Here is an 18,554-nt window from a genome sequence, read left to right on the forward strand (position 1 = left end):
CTCACAGGAACATCTAGTTGCTTGGAGATGGTCTTATAGCCTTTACCTTTAACATGCTTGTCTATAATTTTCTTTCTGATCTCTTGAGACAGCTCTTTCCTTTGCTTCCTCTGGTCCATGTCGAGTGTGGTACACACCATATCACCAAACAACACAGTGATTACCTGGAGCCATATATATAGGCCCAATGGCTGATTACAAGGTTGTAGACACCTGTGATGCTAATTAGTGGACACACCTTGAATTAACATGTCCCTTTGGTCACATTATGTTCTGTGTTTTCTAGGGGTACCATCATTTTTGTCCATGCCTGTTTCATGAGTTTATTTTTTTACATAATTCTGTTGAAGCATGGTTGAAAAACAATGTCTGACTTTCATTGGTTAACATTTATAGAATTTTAATTTATTATTACTTTTGTCAGATTAAAGTTATTTCTGTGACCATTGTGACTTTTTCTTTCATTGACCAAAGGGTACCAACAATTTTGTCCACGTCTGTATGATGAGGTGTAAGCCTTGTCATAAATTATGTGTATCCTCCGGCAGTCCATGCACCTAGAAAGAAATCTATGAGCTGGCATACATTTCAGTTATCATTAACTGGCATAAATAATGACAAATCTTCTGAGGTTGATATCCCCCCTTTTCAGAAAGTGGCTTGGGCCGCTTAAAAACACCAACTTTTTGTACAAATAGCGATTTAAAATGTTGCAAACCTGCAGTTTGCAACTTATTTTTTACATAACTTTTATTGAGTAGGGGCTGAGGCCAGTGACTGGCTGCAGTGGTTACAGGTTGTTGACTTGAAGTCACCACAGTAGCTGGGTCACCAGAGTCCAGCCGGGAGAACCGGAGTGGTAGTATAGGATCTGCTAGGTAAGTAATTGCCTATTTTATTTTATTTTTTTATTTCAGATTTCAGGCACACCCCAAATGTTGTCCAGTTTTCCCCTGTAACTGGACAACCCCTTTAAACCCCTTATATTGCAGAGAAAGTTGTGAAGAACCACTCTATAACACAATTACAATTGATTTTATGATAAAATATGGTAAAGTTTACTCAGTCAAGCATAATGTGAATTATGAAACCTACAAGGAATTTTATATGTAGTCTTTTATAACGTCTGTTTTAAGTGGCGTGATGAGCTAGTTTCTTTCATTTGAGGTTGGTGCGTCAGGGCTACCAATCCACTGCCAGTTGGCATATTGCATTTTTGACTGACATAGCTAAAAGTTACTTTTATACCTTCAAAACAAAACTGTTTGGATCACCTTTAGGCTTATTTCACATTAGCAGCAGAGAACAGGCAGACTGTTCCAGCAGGGAACGACCTGCCGGACCTCTGCGCACTCCGGCACTGCCAGCAGTATTAAGGCTCCATCCATCCCCATTAACTATAATTGGGACCAGTGGGGATTGGGCCGCATTCTGGCAAATATTCTGAGAATCAGTAAGAAGAAAACCACTAGGAGCAGCGGTTTTCATCCAGCCGATTGTCCGCCTATTTTCCAGAATGCGATTGGATCTCCACTGGTCCCCATTATAGTTAATGGAGCTAGACGGAACCTTACATACCTCTGGCAATGCCGGAGTGTGCAGAGGTCCGGCAAGCTGTTCTGGCTGAATAGCGCTAGTATGCAACTAACCTTAGCCTGTTTAGTCTGAGTTTTTACCACCTATTACGTAGCTTACTTTGTGCCCGAATTTTGGTGCATATTAAGCCGCACCCCTTCTATTTCTATCTCACACTCCTTTCACTCCTAGTCAAATAATGTCTGTGGCGATAAATGTGGCACATGGCCTGTAAGCCAGAATTCTGGCACACTCCTAATAATAAATCTAACCTATACCAGAAGATAACTTATAAATTGGGACTATCTATAATATATTTGTGTGTACATATTGCAAATCCTAAAAGAAAAATGCTACATTAGGCTTTCACATATAAATGTAGTGTATTGCTTGTCAAGTACATAGATGTGAGTTGATCCATTGATACTTGTGTGATTAAACATGTAAATCTGTATCTATCTGTAGGGGATTAAAGGGGATCTTGGAGTGCCAGGTGCTGCAGGGGAACAAGGATTTAGGGGTCCTCAGGTAAATACATTCTTATCATATGGCTGTTAAAATATGTTTTTGAAATTTTTGTTAGTTAATTTGTCAATTTTAAATAAAAAGTGATCTTTTTAGAATAAGAATTTAAAAATAAATAAATGAATAATAAACATGAAGGCTGGTAACCTCATTTATCAGTAATTCTATACTCGAGATGCTATTAGGGTGCATTTACAAGTGAGATGTTTCTCTCACAATTTTCAATACTATAACCTTGTGGTGCTATCCAGGGGCATTACCAAGTTCTCAAAAGGTTTGAGGCCCAAGCCCCAATGCATTTGTGCTAATTCTCAAACTAACTGCACATACACACACCTTAGCACCAAAGACATATTTTACTTGCTGGATGGACATTACATTCAGGACTCCAAACATACCGGACTATATAGCACATACATACCTCTTACATACAGTGCCTCCCATGTTACGTCTCCTCTGAGGTATACGGTATTCTTTTTTATTACCTTCTCCAATCAGATCATAACAACTTCCAGCCACAACTCGCCTCTGCAGAGTTTACCACACAGACCTCTTTGGTTTTTCATCCTCCCCATCCTGGTGCCTCAACCAGTGATATCCCACTACTAAACCAAATAATGTGCCCGCTGTGGTCCCCAATGCCCCCAAATACTACAGTACAGAAATAACAGTAATATTAGTAATAATTCAGTCTCAGAGTGCCCTCATTAGTAATAGTGCCCTCAATAGTGATAATGCCCCCCAACAGTGTCCCTATTAGTAATAGTGCACTCCATATTGTGCCAAATAATAATGTTTACCATAGCCCACCCAGTATTAAAAAGGCTTCCCTATTCTGTACCTAGTATTAATAAGGCTCCCCTGTAGTGCCCCTAGTAGTTATAATGTTATAATGTCTCCTATACTGCCACCAGTAGCTACTATGTAATGCCCCTTATAGTGCCTCAGTAGTTTTAATGACCCTGTAGTGCCCTCACTAGTTTTATATATCTAATTATATGTCTTAGTAGTTAAAATGTACCTTCTAGTGTCCCAGTAGTTATAATGCCCTTCTGTAGTGCCCCAGTAGTTGTAATACCCCTGCAGTGTCCCAGTATTTATAATGTTCCTGCTCCCTGCAGTGCTTCATTAGTTATAATGCCCCTGCTAACTGCAATGCCCTAGTGGTTATAATACCTCTGCCTCCTGTAGTGCCCCAGTAGTTATAATGCCCCTGCCCCCTGTAGTGCCTCAGTAGTTATAATTATCCTCCCCCCTGTAGCACCTCAGTAGTTTTAATGACCTTGCTCCCTGTAGCGCTCCATTAATTATAATGCCTATGACCCCAAAGTGACAAATAAAACAAAAAATTAAATAACTCATTCCCATTCCATGCTTCTGTATGCAATGCGGGCCATGCTCCTCTACTTGCCTGCAGTTGCCTGCATCCCGGCACAGGTGGTCATGGTGACATTAGACAGACAGAGGTCAGGGCTAGTAGACTACATTCACAATAAAAGACAGACAGGGTCAGGGCTGGCAGAGTTTCTGGATTAATGGTGAGGAGCTACAATCTCAGGGCAGGTAGTAGACAGTAGAAGCAGGCAGGAAAAAGATAGGTCAATAACTAGATATCAGGACAAAAGAATACCTTAGTGCACAGTACTGGAACCTAAAGAAACATTGCTCAGGAACATGAATGGGGGATGATCCTTATGAAGCCTGTGACAAGTGGGCGATGGCTAAAGAAAAAAATGACTTGGTGCACACTGGCCCATTTACCATTAAACCTCCTGGCCTCTAATTATAAGCTGACTCTACTGATTCAGTCCTAGTCTATACAGTGAAGCTTATAACAAAAATCTAATTTAAGGACTATGTCATTTTCTGATAGTATATTTTGTATTGTTAATGTCTCATTATGTCATAAAGGCAGAAATCTTCAGAATTGAAAATTAGTTTTTCTCAACAGTATGGAAACACCTACCAAGGACACACATAACAATAATGTATACAATAATTAATAAAAGATAGCAATCACTTTCAAGAAAAGAGCTCTGTCTGCGATATTAATGACATGTTGGCACAATAAAACACCTCACAATAATATGTTAGTCACATATAGAACTAATGTAAAGTACCACAAGTTAAAACTCCTTGAAAAACAGACCTACATAAAGAATGATATAAGGCAAATGCAGACCACAAGGCTGGCTCCAACCCCAGAATAAGTTACACCCCCTGGAGGAAGCTATAGGTGAAGCGTATGTTGTTAGATAGGTTTGTGAAGTATGTCTTTCATACACCACTGTCTGAATTGTGTTTGCCCACATTTGTAGGTGTGCCTCGATAATATGGTCAAAATCTAATATGATACTAGTAAGAGTTTGGCAGGGATTCTCCCATGAAGGTGAAATGACCTGTGTCTCTGGCCCAAGGGTTGGAGTGTAGGACCTTGGATTTCCTTACTTTTTAGATCAAAGTTATTCAGTTTGGAAAACATATGCACTATGTCAGATAACTGAGCCACAATAGGAAAATTCACACTAATGCACATGGTTATATTTACTTCCAAGTGATCTCACTCAATAAGCAGTCAGGCACAGATACATATTTTGGAAGAGTAGTGAAGATATGACCTGGCTTGTTACTTAATGGTTGTCTACTGTTCTCAGAAAAAAATAATTGACTTGGAGAAAGTCATCTTTACTGTCTTCAAAGTTATTAAAAGTTATCATCACCAAAGTGACAAAGCAAAATATAAAAAAATCTGTTAGAGATGCAGCCAGAGTTTACCGATCACATAATGTCCATACAAGTGCAGTGATATTGGTTATTACTGATGATTAATTATTATTATTATTTTATTATTATTTATTGTGTCAGCCTGTTTTCTCCCTGGCCTGGAAACTCTCCTTACCTACCTAATCCACAGCAAAAAGCTACACCATATATATTTATTACAATGGGCGCCACTTCATAACCTTCTTCTGTTACATGCAGAGTGAGAGTTATATGGGCCTGCAAGATGACAGGGTTTACAGGGGTTGTCTCACATTTCCAAATTACTGGCCCTGGAAATGTTGCCATTTAGGCTAGTGGACACTGAGGTCTTCCGCAGCCTGATGTCGGCGGCCGTCCCGCGTTACGCAGTCCACAGCCGCCACTATTTTTCAAGGTGTGCCGCCTTACACCAACATGTGTCCCATAACATCACACGTGCCCGGACCAATGCAGTTACTGGGAAGGTCCACTTAACCACAGACACATGGACAAGTGCATTTGGCCAGGGACGCAACATTTCCCTGATAACACACAGGGTGAATGTTGTGGAGGCTGGGAGCGAGTCGTACCCTGGGATGGCACAGGTGCTACCGATGCCAAGGATTGCGGGCCCTACTTCCATCAGGGTTTCCGCCAGCACCTATGTTAGTGGCTCCAACCCCCACTCCTCCTCCATTTCCACCTCCAAATTATCTACGTGCAGCAACAGTCAGTTATCAGTCGGTAGCTGGAAGGAGTGTAGCACTGCAGTGGGGAAGCGGCAACAAGCCGAGCTGAAGCTGTTATGCTTAGGGGACAAACAGCACACCGCTGCAGAGCTGTGGCAGGGAATAAGAGACAAGACCGAGCTGTGGCTCTCGCCACTCAACCTAGAACCAGGCATGGTTGTGTCTGATAAAGGTTCTAACTTGCTGGCGGCTTTGGAGCTCGGCAAGCTTAAACACATCCCATGCCTTGCCCACGTCTCAACCTTGTGGTTCAGCGGTTTCTCAAAACCTACCCCAATTTGCCTGAGCTACTGTTGAAGGTGCACCGCGTGTGTGCACATTTCCGCAAGTCACCAACAGCTTCAGCCGGTCTGTTAACGCTGTAACAGCGCTTGAAATTGCCAGCTCACCGGCTGTTGTGCGACGTGAGCACGCTCTGGAACTCCACCTTGGCTGTATAGCAATGTAAATTTACAGCAGAACGGCAAATAAGACGTACTTTTTATCCACTAATACACCCCCAAAAAGACTGTAGAACAATGTAACTTCACCACAGAACGGCTAATAAGACGTACTTTTTTTTTCTATTAATAAACCCCGTAAATGGCTGTATAGCAATGTAAATTCACAGCAGAACGGCTAATTAGACGTATGTATATTTCCTATTAATACACCCCATAAATGGCTGTATAGCAATGTAACTTCACCACAGAACGGCTAATAAAACGTACTTATATTTCCTGTTGATACACCCCGTAAATGGCTGTATAGCAATGTAAATTTACCACAGAACGGTTAATAGGACGTACGTATATCTCCTATACAGCCGTAAATGGCTGTATAGCAATGTAAATTCATTGCAGAACGGTTAATAGGACGTACGTATATTTCCTATCAATACACCCGTAAATGGCTGTATAGCAATGTAAATTCATTGCAGAACGGTTAATAGGACGTACGTATATTTCCTATCAATACACCCGTAAATGGCTGTATAGCAATGTAAATTCACTGCAGAACGGTTAATAGGACGTACGTATATCTCCTATACAGCCGTAAATGGCTGTATAGCAATGTAAATTCATCGCAGAATGGTTAATAGGACGTACGTATATTTCCTATCAATACACCCGTAAATGGCTGTATAGTAGAGTTGAGCGAACACCTGGATGTTCGGGTTCGAGAAGTTCGGCCGAACATCCCGGAAATGTTCGGGTTCGGGATCCGAACCCGATCCGAACTTCGTCCCGAACCCGAACCCCATTGAAGTCAATGGGGACCCGAACTTTTCGGCACTAAAACGGCTGTAAAACAGCCCAGGAAAGGGCTAGAGGGCTGCAAAAGGCAGCAACATGTAGGTAAATCCCCTGCAAACAAATGTGGATAGGGAAATTAATTAAAATAAAAATTAAATAAATAAAAATTAACCAAAATCAATTGGAGAGAGGTTCCATAGCAGAGAATCTGGCTTCCCGTCACCCACCACTGGAACAGTCCATTCTCAGATATTTAGGCCCCGGCACCCAGGCAGAGGAGAGAGGTCCCGTAACAGACAATCTGGCTTCATGTCAGCAGAGAATCAGTCTTCATGTCATAGCAGAGAATCAGGCTTCACGTCACCCACCACTGTAATAGTCCATTTTCATAAATTTAGGCCCAGCACCCAGGCAGAGGAGAGAGGTCCCGTAACAGACAATCTGGCTTCATGTCAGCAGAGAATCAGTCTTCATATCATAGCAGAGAATCTGGCTTCCCGTTACCCACCACTGGAACAGTCCATTCTCAGATATTTAGGCCCCGGCACCCAGGCAGAGGAGAGAGGTCCCGTAACAGACAATCTGGCTTCATGTCAGCAGAGAATCAGTCTTCATATCATAGCAGAGAATCAGGCTTCACGTCAGCCACCACTGCAACAGTCCATTGTCATAAATTCAGGCCCAGCACCCAGGCAGAGGAGAGAGGTCCCGTAACAGACAATCTGGCTTCATGTCAGCAGAGAATCAGTCTGCATGTCATAGCAGAGAATGAGGCTTCACGTCACCCACCACTGCAACAGTCCATTTTCATAAATTTAGGCCCAGCACCCAGGCAGAGGAGAGAGGTCCCGTAACAGAGGATCTGGCTTCATGTCACCAGAGAATCAGTCTGCATGTCATAGCAGAGAATCAGGCTTCACGTCACCCACCACTGCAACAGTCCATTTTCATAAATTTAGGCCCAGCACCCAGGCAGAGGAGAGAGGTCCCGTAACAGAGGATCTGGCTTCATGTCACCAGAGAATCAGTCTGCATGTCATAGCAGAGAATCAGGCTTCACGTCAGCCACCACTGCAACAATCCATTGGCATATATTTAGGCCTAGCACACAGGCAGAGGAGAGAGGTCCCGTAACAGACAATCTGGCTTCATGTCAGCAGAGAATCAGTCTTCATATCATAGCAGAGAATCAGGCTTCACGTCACCCACCACTGCAACAGTCCATTGTCATATATTTAGGCCCAGCACCCAGGCAGAGGAGAGAGGTCCCGTAACAGAGGATCTGGCTTCATGTCAGCAGAGAATCAGTCTGCATGTCATAGCAGAGAATCAGGCTTCACGTCAGCCACCACTGCAACAGTCCATTGTCATAAATTCAGGCCCAGCACCCAGGCAGAGGAGAGAGGTCCCGTAACAGACAATCTGGCTTCATGTCAGCAGAGAATCAGTCTGCATGTCATAGCAGAGAATGAGGCTTCACGTCAGCCACCACTGCAACAATCCATTGGCATATATTTAGGCCTAGCACACAGGCAGAGGAGAGGTTCATTCAACTTTGGGTAGCCTTGCAATATAATGGTAAAATGAAAATAAAAATAGGATTGAATGAGGAAGTGCCCTGGAGTCCAATAATATATGGTTATGGGGAGGTAGTTAATGTCTAATCTGGACAAGGGACGGACAGGTCCTGTGGGATCCATGCCTGGTTCATTTTTATGAACGTCAGCTTGTCCACATTGGCTGTAGACAGGCGGCTGCGTTTGTCTGTAATGACGCCCCCTGCCGTGCTGAATACACGTTCAGACAAAACGCTGGCTGCCGGGCAGGCCAGCACCTCCAAGGCATAAAAGGCTAGCTCTGGCCACGTGGACAATTTAGAGACCCAGAAGTTGAATGGGGCCGAACCATCAGTCAGTACGTGGAGGGGTGTGCACACGTACTGTTCCACCATGTTAGTGAAATGTTGCCTCCTGCTAACACGTTGCGTATCAGGTGGTGGTGCAGTTAGCTGTGGCGTGTTGACAAAAGTTTTCCACATCTCTGCCATGCTAACCCTGCCCTCAGAGGAGCTGGCCGTGACACAGCTGCCTTGGCGACCTCTTGCTCCTCCTCTGCCTTGGCCTTGGGCTTCCACTTGTTCCCCTGTGACATTTGGGAATGCTCTCAGTAGCGCGTCTACCAACGTGCGCTTGTACTCGCGCATCTTCCTATCACGCTCCAGTGCAGGAAGTAAGGTGGGCACATTGTCTTTGTAGCGTGGATCCAGCAGGGTGGCAACCCAGTAGTCCGCACAGGTTAAAATGTGGGCAACTCTGCTGTCGTTGCGCAGGCACTGCAGCATGTAGTCGCTCATGTGTGCCAGGCTGCCCAGGGGTAAGGACAAGCTGTCCTCTGTGGGAGGCGTATCGTCATCGTCCTGCCTTTCCCCCCAGCCACGCACCAGTGATGGACCCGAGCTGCGTTGGGTGCCACCCCGCTGTGACCATGCTTCATCCTCATCCTCCTCCACCTCCTCCTCATCCTCGTCCTCCTCGTCCTCCAGTAGTGGGCCCTGGCTGGCCACATTTGTACCTGGCCTCTGCTGTTGCCAAAAACCTCCCTCTGAGTCACTTCGAAGAGACTGGCCTGAAAGTGCTAAAAATGACCCCTCTTCCTCCTCCTCCTCCTCCTCCTCCTGGGCCACCTCCTCTTCCATCATCGCCCTAAGTGTTTTCTCAAGGAGACATAGAAGTGGTATTGTAACGCTGATAACGGTGTCATCGCCACTGGCCATGTTGGTGGAGTACTCGAAACAGCGCAACAGGGCACACAGGTCTCGCATGGAGGCCCAGTCATTGGTGGTGAAGTGGTGCTGTTCTGTAGTGCGACTGACCCGTGCGTGCTGCAGCTGAAACTCCACTATGGCCTGCTGCTGCTCGCACAGTCTGTCCAGCATGTGCAAGGTGGAGTTCCACCTGGTGGGCACGTCGCATATGAGGCGGTGAGCGGGAAGGCCGAAGTTACGCTGTAGCGCAGACAGGCGAGCAGCGGCAGGATGTGAACGCCGGAAGCGCGAACAGACGGCCCGCACTTTATGCAGCAGCTCTGACATGTCGGGGTAGTTGTGAATGAACTTCTGCACCACCAAATTCAGCACATGCGCCAAGCAAGGGATGTGCGTCAAATTGGCTAGTCCCAGAGCTGCAACGAGATTTCGCCCATTATCACACACCACCAGGCCGGGCTTGAGGCTCACCGGCAGCAACCACTCGTCGGTCTGTTGTTCAATACCCCGCCACAACTCCTGTGCGGTGTGGGGCCTGTCCCCCAAACATATGAGTTTCAGAATGGCCTGCTGACGTTTACCCCGGGCTGTGCTGAAGTTGGTGGTGAAGGTGTGTGGCTGACTGGATGAGCAGGTGGAAGAAGAGGAGGAGGAAGCCGAGAAGGAGGAGGTGGCAACAGGAGGCAAAGAATGTTGCCCTGCGATCCTTGGCGGCGGAAGGACGTGCGCCAAACAGCTCTCCGCCTGGGGCCCAGCTGCCACTACATTTACCCAGTGTGCAGTTAGGGAGATATAGCGTCCCTGGCCGTGCTTACTGGTCCACGTATCTGTGGTTAGGTGGACCTTGCTACAGATGGCGTTGCGCAGTGCACACTTGATTTTATCGGATACTTGGTTGTGCAGGGAAGGCACGGCTCTCTTGGAGAAGTAGTGCCGGCTGGGAACAACATACTGTGGGACAGCAAGCGACATGAGCTGTTTGAAGCTGTCTGTGTCCACCAGCCTAAATGACAGCATTTCATAGGCCAGTAGTTTAGAAATGCTGGCATTCAGGGCCAGGGATCGAGGGTGGCTAGGTGGGAATTTACGCTTTCTATCAAATGTTTGTGAGATGGAGAGCTGAACGCTGGCGTGTGACATGGTTGAGACGCTTGGTGACGGAGGTGGTGGTGGTGGTGTTGGTGGTACATCCCCTGTTTGCTGGGCGGCAGGTGCCAACGTTCCTCCAGAGGCGGAGGAAGAGGCCGAGGCGGCAGCAGCAGAATAGGCCGAGGCGGCAGCAGCAGAAGAGGTAGCAGGGGGAGCCTGAGTGACTTCCTTGGTTTTAAGGTGTTTACTCCACTGCAGTTCATGCTTTGCATGCAGGTGCCTGGTCATGCAGGTTGTGCTCAGGTTCAGAACGTTAATGCCTCGCTTCAGGCTCTGATGGCACAGCGTGCAAACCACTCGGGTCTTGTCGTCAGCACATTGTTTGAAGAAGTGCCATGCCAGGGAACTCCTTGAAGCTGCCTTTGGGGTGCTCGGTCCCAGATGGCGGCGGTCAGTAGCAGGCGGAGTCTCTTGGCGGCGGGTGTTCTGCTTTTGCCCACTGCTCCCTCTTTTGCTACGCTGTTGGCTCGGTCTCACCACTGCCTCTTCCTCCGAACTGTGAAAGTCAGTGGCACGACCTTCATTCCATGTGGGGTCTAGGACCTCATCGTCCCCTGCATCGTCTTCCACCCAGTCTTGATCCCTGACCTCCTGTTCAGTCTGCACACTGCAGAAAGACGCAGCAGTTGGCACCTGTGTTTCGTCATCATCAGAGACATGCTGAGGTGGTATTCCCATGTCCTCATCATCAGGAAACATAAGTGGTTGTGCGTCAGTGCATTCTATGTCTTTCACCGCTGGGGAAGGGCTAGGTGGATGCCCTTGGGAAACCCTGCCAGCGGAGTCTTCAAACAGCATAAGAGACTGCTGCATAACTTGAGGCTGAGACAGTTTCCCTGGTATGCATGGGGGTGATGTGACAGACTGATGGGGTTGGTTTTCAGGCGCCATCTGTGCGCTTTCTGCAGAAGACTGGGTGGGAGATAATGTGAACGTGCTGGATCCACTGTCGGCCACCCAATTGACTAATGCCTGTACCTGCTCAGGCCTTACCATCCTTAGAACGGCATTGGGCCCCACCATATATCGCTGTAAATTCTGGCGGCTACTGGGACCTGAGGTAGTTGGTACACTAGGACGTGTGGATGTGGCAGAACGGCCACGTCCTCTCCCAGCACCAGAGGGTCCACTAACACCACCACGACCATGTCCACGTCCGCGTCCCTTACTAGATGTTTTTCTCATTGTTATGGTTCACCACAACAACAAATATATTATTTGGCCCAATGTATTGTATTCAAATTCAGCGGGATATAAATTTGAGGCCTAGTATTTAGGCGCTGGGTGACCGGTATGGATTTAGTGACAGAATTAGACTTGGAAATGCACAGAAGCGTGTGTGTGAAGTTATTCTGAATGACCCTATGTGCACCTTGAATATTATATACCCTTTTTGGGATAGATTTCAAATAGCTCTGATATAGCAGGAACCACTAAATTATGAAATTGCTAAATTGGGAATTGTATTTCAACCCAGAACAAAAAATGTGCTTTGACGGACACTAAATATCTTGCCCAGCAACAACAGTACAGCGGTAACGAGAGATTTAGCAGGATATAAATTTGAGGCCTAGTATTTAGGCGCTGGGTGACAGGTATGGGTTTAGTGACAGAATTAGACTTGGAAATACACAGTAGCGGGTGTGTGTGAAGTTATTCTGAATGACCCAATGTGCACCTTGAATATTATATACCCTTTTAGGGATAGATTTCAAATAGCTCTGATATAGCAGAAACCACTAAATTATGAAATTGCTAAATTGGGAATTGTATTTCAACCCAGAACAAAAAATGTGCTTTGACGGACACTAAATATCTTGCCCAGCAACAACAGTACAGCGGTAACGAGAGATTTAGCAGGATATAAATTTGAGGCCTAGTATTTAGGCGCTGGGTGACAGGTATGGGTTTAGTGACAGAATTAGACTTGGAAATACACAGTAGCGGGTGTGTGTGAAGTTATTCTGAATGACCCAATGTGCACCTTGAATATTATATACCCTTTTAGGGATAGATTTCAAATAGCTCTGATATAGCAGAAACCACTAAATTATGAAATTGCTAAATTGGGAATTGTACTTCAACCCAGAACAAAAAATGTGCTTTGACGGACACTAAATATCTTTCCCAGCAACAACAGTACAGCGGTAACGAGAGATTTAGCAGGATATAAATTTGAGGCCTAGTATTTAGGCGCTGGGTGACAGGTATGGGTTTAGTGACAGAATTAGACTTGGAAATACACAGTAGCGGGTGTGTGTGAAGTTATTCTGAATGACCCAATGTGCACCTTGAATATTATATACCCTTTTAGGGATAGATTTCAAATAGCTCTGATATAGCAGAAACCACTAAATTATGAAATTGCTAAATTGGGAATTGTACTTCAACCCAGAACAAAAAATGTGCTTTGACGGACACTAAATAACTTTCCCAGCTACAACAGGACAGCGGTAACGAGAGATTTAGCAGGATATAAATTTGAGGCCTAGTATTTAGGCGCTGGGTGACAGGTATGGGTTTAGTGACAGAATTAGACTTGGAAATACACAGTAGCGGGTGTGTGTGAAGTTATTCTGAATGACCCTATGTGCACCTTGAATATTATATACCCTTTTAGGGATAGATTTCAAATAGCTCTGATATAGCAGAAACCACTAAATTATGAAATTGCTAAATTGGGAATTGTACTTCAACCCAGAACAAAAAATGTGCTTTGACGGACACTAAATAACTTTCCCAGCTACAACAGGACAGCGGTAACGAGAGATTTAGCAGGATATAAATTTGAGGCCTAGTATTTAGGCGCTGGGTGACAGGTATGGGTTTAGTGACAGAATTAGACTTGGAAATACACAGTAGCGGGTGTGTGTGAAGTTATTCTGAATGACCCAATGTGCACCTTGAATATTATATACCCTTTTAGGGATAGATTTCAAATAGCTCTGATATAGCAGAAACCACTAAATTATGAAATTGCTAAATTGGGAATTGTACTTCAACCCAGAACAAAAAATGTGCTTTGACGGACACTAAATAACTTTCCCAGCTACAACAGGACAGCGGTAACGAGAGATTTAGCAGGATATAAATTTGAGGCCTAGTATTTAGGCGCTGGGTGACAGGTATGGGTTTAGTGACAGAATTAGACTTGAAAATACACAGTAGCGGGTGTGTGTGAAGTTATTCTGAATGACCCAATGTGCACCTTGAATATTATATACCCTTTTAGGGATAGATTTCAAATAGCTCTGATATAGCAGAAACCACTAAATTATGAAATTGCTAAATTGGGAATTGTACTTCAACCCAGAACAAAAAATGTGCTTTGACGGACACTAAATAACTTTCCCAGCTACAACAGGACAGCGGTAACGAGAGATTTAGCGGGATATAAATTTGAGGCCTAGTATTTAGGCGCTGGGTGACCGGTATGGATTTAGTGACAGAATTAGACTGGGATATGGCCAAAAAATAACCACACTATTGCTGGTTAAATGCACTTGGTGACGGGCGCAGCTTGCCCCTGATGTAGTATATGGCCAAAAAATGAACAGACTATTGCTGGTTAAATGCACTTGGTGTCACAGCTTGACCAACCACACTACTGAGGGTTAAATGCACTTGGTGACGGGCGCAGCTTGCCCCTGATGTAGTATATGGCCAAAAAATAAACAGACTATTGCTGGTTAAATGCACTTGGTGTGACAGCTTCACCCTGATGTAGGCTTTAGCCAGAAAACAACCACACCATTGAGGGTTAAATGCACTTGGTGACAGGCGCAGCTTGCCCCTGATTTTGTATATGGCCAAAAAATGAACAGACTATTGCTGGTTAAATGCACTTGGTGTGACAGCTTCACCCTGATGTAGGCTTTAGCCAAAAAACAACCACACCATTGAGGGTTAAATGCACTTGGTGACAGGCGCAGCTTGCCCCTGATTTTGTATATGGCCAAAAAATGAACAGACTATTGCTGGTTAAATGCACTTGGTGTGACAGCTTCACCCTGATGTAGGCTTTAGCCAAAAAACAACCACACCATTGAGGGTTAAATGCACTTGGTGACAGGCGCAGCTTGCCCCTGATTTTGTATATGGCCAAAAAATGAACAGACTATTGCTGGTTAAATGCACTTGGTGTGACAGCTTCACCCTGATGTAGGCTTTAGCCAAAAAACAACCACACCATTGAGGGTTAAATGCACTTGGTGACAGGCGCAGCTTGCCCCTGATTTTGTATATGGCCAAAAAATGAACAGACTATTGCTGGTTAAATGCACTTGGTGTGACAGCTTCACCCTGATGTAGGCTTTAGCCAAAAAACAACCACACCATTGAGGGTTAAATGCACTTGGTCGCAGCTTGTGCTGGCGCACCACAAGACACAAAATGGCCGCCGATCACCCCAGAAAAATGTGACTGACAAACGGTCTGGGCAGCCTAAAAACAGTGAGCAATTGAGGATCAGCAGCTCAATGATCCACAGCTGCAGATCGATCAGTTAATCAAGTCCTTTGGAGGAGTTAATCTGCCTAATCTCGCCCTACTGTCGCAGCCGCAACCTCTCCCTACGCTAATCAGAGCAGAGTGACGGGCGGCGCTATGTGACTCCAGCTTAAATAGAGGCTGGGTCACATGGTGCTCTGGCCAATCACAGCCATGCCAATAGTAGGCATGGCTGTGATGGCCTCTTGGGGCAAGTAGTATGACGCTTGTTGATTGGCTGCTTTGCAGCCTTTCAAAAAGCGCCAAGAAAGCGTCACAAAAGCGCCAAGAAAGCGACGAACACCGAACCCGAACCCGGACTTTTACGAAAATGTCCGGGTTCGGGTCCGTGTCACGGACACCCCAAAATTCGGTACGAACCCGAACTATACAGTTCGAGTTCGCTCATCCCTACTGTATAGCAATGTAAATTTACCACAGAATGGCTAATCAGACATATGTATATTTCCTATTAATACACCCCATAAATGGCTGTATCACACAGAACTTGCACCCCAATAACAAGCAAGGATTGCTGGAATTACTGATGTATCATATAGTGCGAACAACCTAAAAGCAGCAGTATAACACCAATTTGGATCCCCAGTTAGTGCAGCAAGGTGTAATAGAATCGCTCCTATTACCCAGGCTGTACACTCTCCTATTGGACCTTGTTCTCCTTTTATAGCATGGATGATGCCTCCCTATCCTTTCCCTACACTATGAATAATCTTTCCCTGAACTTATAAATCGTTTTTTCAGCACAATTAAGTCTTTCCTAATACTGTCCCTAGAGCCTGCTGCCATCTCTCCCTGCACTAAGTACACTGGAAAATGGCTGAAACCAAGATAGCTGAGGCTATTTATAGGGCTGTGACATCACAGGAGCTGGCTGCTGATTGGCTGCATGCATGGCATTGTGGGTGATCCCTCGTTCCCAGAGTTCTTTGCTCCATGTCATAACATGTGCAGCAGCCATTTTAGGAAAAAAGATGATTTGTTACCACAAAGCGCGAGGAAATTCGACTTCAGTGCGAATATAAATATATATGTATATTTTAACCTTTTTATAGTAAAGGTAACATATCCTTCCTATAGGGACAGCTTGGAATCCAAGGCATTAAAGGAGACGAAGGAAGAAATGGACTAGAGGGCCTTCTGGTAAGTGGTCAGAGAATATTAAAAAATAATGAAGTCTAAGTTAATTTCAAACATTATGGATATAAGAAGTAAGATTGATATTACTTATTGCACAACATCTCTTTTACACAGGGTCCAATTGGTCCTCCAGGCGGTGTAGGAGACCGTGGGAATTCTGGAAAAAAAGGGAAAAAGGTTACATTACTTTACCAAAAACGTAACTTGCACCCTAATTTTCATAGGAAAATACATCTGAAAATCATGTTTTGACATATGATATAGGTTTGTCAGTAGAATGTAGGATTACAGGGGTTGTCTTATCTTGTCACTACTAAATCCCGACCAACAGGTTTCACTATTCCACTATTTTAGTTGCACCTATTCACTGCAATGGAAGCTACTGAAACAGTGGAGTGCTAGCCCACCCCATTGTTTCCCAGCCACCCGGTGGTCAGGACTTAGTCTCATCTCGCCTTGGCAACGGTGAGGGGAGACAACCCCTTTTAGTTTATAAGTCTCTATTTTTATTAATATTCAAAATTATAGTGCATACCCTTTGAAACTACTGAGATAATTTCAGCAACTAAAATATTTGACATTCTAAGCAAACGACCATTGATTTAAATGGTCTTTTGGCTAGATAATATCGGAAATTTCATAGCATTCCCACCTTCAAGATTATTTTATTCTGTGGCAATCAGTTTCCATTTATAGGCTGCAGTGGTGACATCGCTGTATATGGCACGTGACTACTGCAGTCAACCATATACAGGAAAAGACCACTGAGGCCAAAGTTTGGCTGCAATATACCGCTATGTCACGGCTGCAGCCTGTAAACACACACTGGAGAAAAGGCCTGAAGTGGCAGTGCTAGAAATGATGGGGGATAAAGTAGTGAGTATATGTTCTTTTATTTTTTTTAACACTGCTAGGGGCACCAGGGAGACTTTCATATCGGGTCTCATGCACATGAACCTTGTTTGGGTCGCACCCGAGCCGCATTTTTTGCAGCTTAGATGTGGACCCATTCACTTCAAATAGAACATGTACTATTCTTGTCCATTTTGCAGACACGAATAGGCATTTCTATAATGGGCTGCCCGTTCTGAAATTGCAGAACGCACACGAGGGGCATCCATGTTTTGGGGATCTGCAATTTGGGGACCGCAAACATGGCGCCGTCGAATTCATGTAGCCTAAGGCCTCTTGCACACGAACATTGTGTGCCCGTGGCCGTATTGTGGCCCGCATGCGGCGGGTCCACAATATACGGGCACCGGCCCGTGTGCACTCCGCATCACAGATGCGGATCCATTCACTTGAATGGGTCCGCAATCACGGAAATGCGGAACGGAAGCACGGATCGGAACCCCACGGAAGCACTACGGAGTGCTTCCTTGGTGTTTCTGTCTGTGCCTCTGCACCACAAAAAAATAGAACTTGTTGAATGGGTCTTGACCCGTCCCGGACGCCACACGAACATTGCCCGTGCATTGGGTACCGAAAATTGCGGTCCCCAATGCACGGAACGGATGCACAACGTTCGTGTGCAAGAGGCCTAACTCAGAGAATCCCATTACACTATAGACACGAGACATTGCTACAGTTTACATTTAAAGGCTCTCTGGGATTTTCAAATTGATGGCGTAACCTGAAAGTTAACTCATCAGTATCTGATTGGGTGAGGGTATGACTCTTGGCAGCCTTGGCTGTGCTTCGTATTGCAGCTCATCCCCATTCACTTGAGCTGCACCTAGGTCGCATAACCGATTAAAGTGACGTCACATGGATTAAGAAAAGGTTTAAGTGTTCGCCGGAGGTGGAGGGTGTCGGAACCCCACAAATCTGATATTGATAACCCATCCTGAGGATAGGCCATCAATATCAAAATCCCAGAGAAACACAATGGCCAGGCCAATTTTTAGTTTTTGAGTTTCTGCTCTTTCCTTTCTACCATCCAAAAAGCCACAACTTTTTAAATTTAAAGGACATATTTTCTACAGGACAAGTCATAATTTGAATGTCCCCATTTAATTTACCATGTCTTGTATTGGAAAACAGGGGAAAAAATTATTTGTGGGGTGAAATTGAAAAAAAAATAAAAAAATTCCACCAAGTTTTTGGGGGATTTGTTATTACGACGTTCACTATACAATAAAGTATTCCGCGGGTCAGTACAATTGCTGT

At 44.9% G+C, this 18,554-nt stretch overlaps 1 protein-coding gene across 3 annotated transcripts in view; it reads left to right on the plus strand.

Annotated features, from left to right (window-relative positions):
- LOC122937796 (collagen alpha-6(VI) chain-like) overlaps positions 1-18,554 on the plus strand; it is a 280,737-nt gene that overhangs the window by 207,979 nt on the left and 54,204 nt on the right. For all 3 annotated transcript variants that reach the window (XM_044292846.1, XM_044292844.1, XM_044292845.1), the window contains 3 exons: positions 2,041-2,103; positions 16,326-16,388; positions 16,500-16,562. In XM_044292846.1, the coding sequence (XP_044148781.1) occupies positions 2,041-2,103; positions 16,326-16,388; positions 16,500-16,562 (189 nt within the window). The remainder of the gene's footprint in view (positions 1-2,040; positions 2,104-16,325; positions 16,389-16,499; positions 16,563-18,554) is intronic.

This window comes from Bufo gargarizans, chromosome 5, assembly GCF_014858855.1.
Source record: "Bufo gargarizans isolate SCDJY-AF-19 chromosome 5, ASM1485885v1, whole genome shotgun sequence".
NCBI lineage: Eukaryota > Metazoa > Chordata > Amphibia > Anura > Bufonidae > Bufo > Bufo gargarizans.